The 3,311-nt window shown below is 49.0% G+C and overlaps 1 protein-coding gene across 1 annotated transcript in view; it reads right to left on the bottom strand.

Moving 5' to 3' along the window:
• LOC118011607 (signal-regulatory protein beta-1-like) overlaps positions 1–3,310 on the bottom strand; it is a gene marked incomplete at its 5' end in the record, with an annotated part of 7,179 nt that extends 3,869 nt beyond the window's left edge. Inside the window, 2 exons of the mRNA XM_035006528.1 lie at positions 2,101–2,430; positions 3,022–3,310. Of these exons, the coding sequence (XP_034862419.1) occupies positions 2,101–2,430; positions 3,022–3,310 (619 nt within the window). The remainder of the gene's footprint in view (positions 1–2,100; positions 2,431–3,021) is intronic.
• Position 3,311: the final 1 nt, after the last annotated feature.

Here is a 3,311-nt window from a genome sequence, read left to right as displayed (position 1 = left end):
ATAGACATGTAGAAAAAGATATGCATCATTATGCCAGACCCACTGGATCCAGAAGGGATGGCAGTGGTTGGAGCCCTGGGATGCCCAGGGGAGGCTGTGGCATCCTGGCACAGCAGGATCCCATAGGCATCCTGCACATAACTCCAGCTGCCAACCCAGACAACCCTAAAATCTATTCTCAGCCTTAGCACACTGGAAGATTCCTAGTTCAGACATCCTGGAAGCACCAGAAGTAATGGCTATGGCCTGAGCCCCAGTGAAAGACCAAAGACTGAACACCAAACCCAAACTGGTCCATAGGAGAATGTGTAGACTCATCTCTTCCTGCTCTCCTGGCTCAGAACAAGCCTGCCCCCTGGAAATCACATGCGGTCCAAGCATGGAGGAATCTTTCAGATGGAAGAGGAAGGCAGGTGGGCTAGATGCTTCCAAACTGGAGGAAGAACACACACCAGGTATCCTGGCTCCACACTCCTGACTCCCCAAGCACAGAAGGAGGCCCAGTCATGGCATTTGAACAAAGAAAAGTGTAGATTCAATAACCTTTGTTCCCATTTCAAAAAGTGAAGAGGAGAAAAATAAACCCAAAGGAAGCAGAAGGAAATAAAAAAAGAGGAGAAAAAGCGCAGAAATTAAAAACAAACAATAGAGAAAATCACTGAAACAAAAGTGGGTTCTTTGAAAAGATTGATAAATTTGAGAAACTTCTAGCAGTTGTGACGATGAAAAAAATGAGAATTGGCACATTTGCAAAATCAGGAATGAAATGGGATATCACTGAACACCCTACAGACATCAGAAGGATAACCAGGTAATATTATGAGCATCTCTATGTGCAGAGATTTGACAATTCAGAGAAAAAGGACCAAATTTCTCAAAAGCACAGCTTACCACAGGCATCCAACATGAATTGAAGAATTTGAGTAGCCCTAGCTGTTCAGATTCTTTCCAAATCAAAAGAAAGAATGGTGGAGATGCAGATGTTTCACAGGAAAATTCTTTTAAGCACTTACAGGTGAATTAAAACCAAGTTAGGTCCACAAAATAAAGTTAATAGAAGCAGCTTTGAAAAATTGGAATCTATACTCCATTTTAGATGATGTTAGGAATTATTATTAATTTTACTACGAGTGTGATAGTATTGGTTTTATAGAAAAAATAATGTCATTAATCACATGACCACACAATTGTCGACTCCATTTGAAACTGGAAGTGCATCCATGACTAAGCCATTATTAGACACAACTATGCAACTTCTACATACCCCTGGTTTTAAGAGAAATCCTTCATTTTCGCCTTCCCCTCTCTGTTGTCCCAGCCAGCAGGGACAGGAACACTCTTTGACCCAGTGTTGACCCAGCCATGAGGACAATGTCATAGGGCATGTTAGGAAGAACATGGGCCTTTGAAAGAACTTCTGGAACAAAGACTGCTGGAAACCTGGCTCAACCTCCTCCTGATGTTACATGAGAGAGAAATAAGGAATGTTTGGGTTGTAGAAAGGGGACTCCATAGTTCCTTGGGACAATGCCCTGCTGCTATAATTAACACATGCTTTTTTTGTTTGTTTGTTTTTGTTTTTTTTGTACAGGTTGCTGGTCCGTCTTCAGGGACTCAAGTTTCCCTAGACTAGCTTAGCTCAGCAGCTGGCCTAAGGGCAGGATATCATCACCATCTGTCCCTCATTGCTCCCTGAGTCCCTTCTGTAAAATTCCAGGTCACAGGGTTGGTTAAGCAGGAAGGGAGACCTGCAATGAACTGGAATTGGCATAAAGTAAGTGTGCTGGGAATGATCATGAATATCGCCAGTCTGTTGTCACAAATAAGGGGAGAAAGGAGACCCCAGGTGTGACCACACACAGTCACCCGGGAGACTGGTCAAGACTCAAAACTCTAGGTCCTCAGGATCCCTTCCAGAATTTCAGAGTGGCATGTACGTACATTTGCTGGGGTGAGGATGGAAAGATCTAGAAGGGATAGAGACCATGCTCAGGTGAGAAAGAACAGGAGGAGGGGGTGGCTGGCCAGACGTGGTGACTTATCACTGTCAGGTGAGGGAGCAGGGGCAGGATGCTAGGAACAGGATCACTGAGGTCTCACCCTGGTCCTTCTGGGGGGCAGAGGCCACAAGGGTATGGTTTTTGGTGACCGCAGGCTGCCGGTCATGCTGCACCTGGCAGGTGAACACCACATCTTCCCTGTGGGCGGATGAGTTCACCAGGAGCCAGCTCGTCCAGTTAAACGTCCCATCCTTGTTCTCTATGAGGTTTGAGGCCGTCGAGGCCGTCGAGGCCGTTTCTGTTCGGGACATGTTTCCGTTCTCCAGCCAGGTCAGCTGTAGGCGCTGGGGGTAAAACTTCTTCACTTGGCAAGTGACCTTCACCTGCTCCCCTGCCACAGGTTCCTGGGAAACCTCCAAGGTGGGCGGAACTGAAAGAGCACAGAGCAGAAGCTCTGACCTCATGGAACAGACAGATCACGGGGGAGGGGCTCGAGAACTTAGCTCCCCCCACACAGCAAGGGAATCACCCAGAACAGGGCTAGGCATGCAGCTGGTGCTCAAACACTGATGGTAGCCTTTGCATATGAATGAAATCCCTAAGCACAGTGCCCAGCATACAGTAGGTGCTCAAGGACTGGTAGCTCCTATTAGCATAAGAATGAGTGAAATCAAGATCCTCAGCCCGTGGCATGCAGCCGGAATAGAATAATCAGCAAAATAAATGACATCACCAAGCACACGGTGGCGTGGATTACAGCAGGTGCTCAATAATTGGAATTGCTATGGTAAATTAAATGACCTACCCAGCACAGTGCTTGGCACATGATAAGTGTTCACCCCCCAGCTGCCATGAAAAACCATAGGAGGGGACCGTACACCTAGGTGCAGGGTGACTGGGAGGGTCTGTCGGGAGTCAGACTCCAGGCAATGGACCGCCTGGGGCAGAGAGTGGGGCGAGGGGCAGGCTCGGAGACTTGGGGGCCAGCCCCGGGCTTGGGCTGGGGGTGAGGGGCATCTACCTCGGAGGACCTCAGACAAGTTGGCAGTCCCACGAAGAGGAGGACCCTGCAGGGTCACGTGGGTCACCTCGCAGATGACCTGGGAGCGAACGTCCCCCGGGGCCAGCACCAGCCTGGTTGTGCTGGAGACGCTGTAGGAAGTGCTGTTTCCCTCTGGGTCCACGGTGGTCTGGGAGGCTGCCAGCTCATTCCCGTTTTTGAACCATCTCAGGGTGATGCTTCTGGGGGAGAAGCCATGGGAGTTGCAGGTGAAGTTCACTGTCTGCTCAGGCGAGGCCCTGGCCGTGGGA

The sequence above is a fragment of the Mirounga leonina genome, unplaced genomic scaffold (assembly GCF_011800145.1).
Source record: "Mirounga leonina isolate KUSES-001 unplaced genomic scaffold, KU_Mleo_1.0 Mir_150, whole genome shotgun sequence".
Lineage (NCBI taxonomy): Eukaryota > Metazoa > Chordata > Mammalia > Carnivora > Phocidae > Mirounga > Mirounga leonina.
The sequence above is the reverse complement of the archived record's forward strand: the minus strand, read 5'-3'. Positions and strand labels throughout refer to the sequence as shown.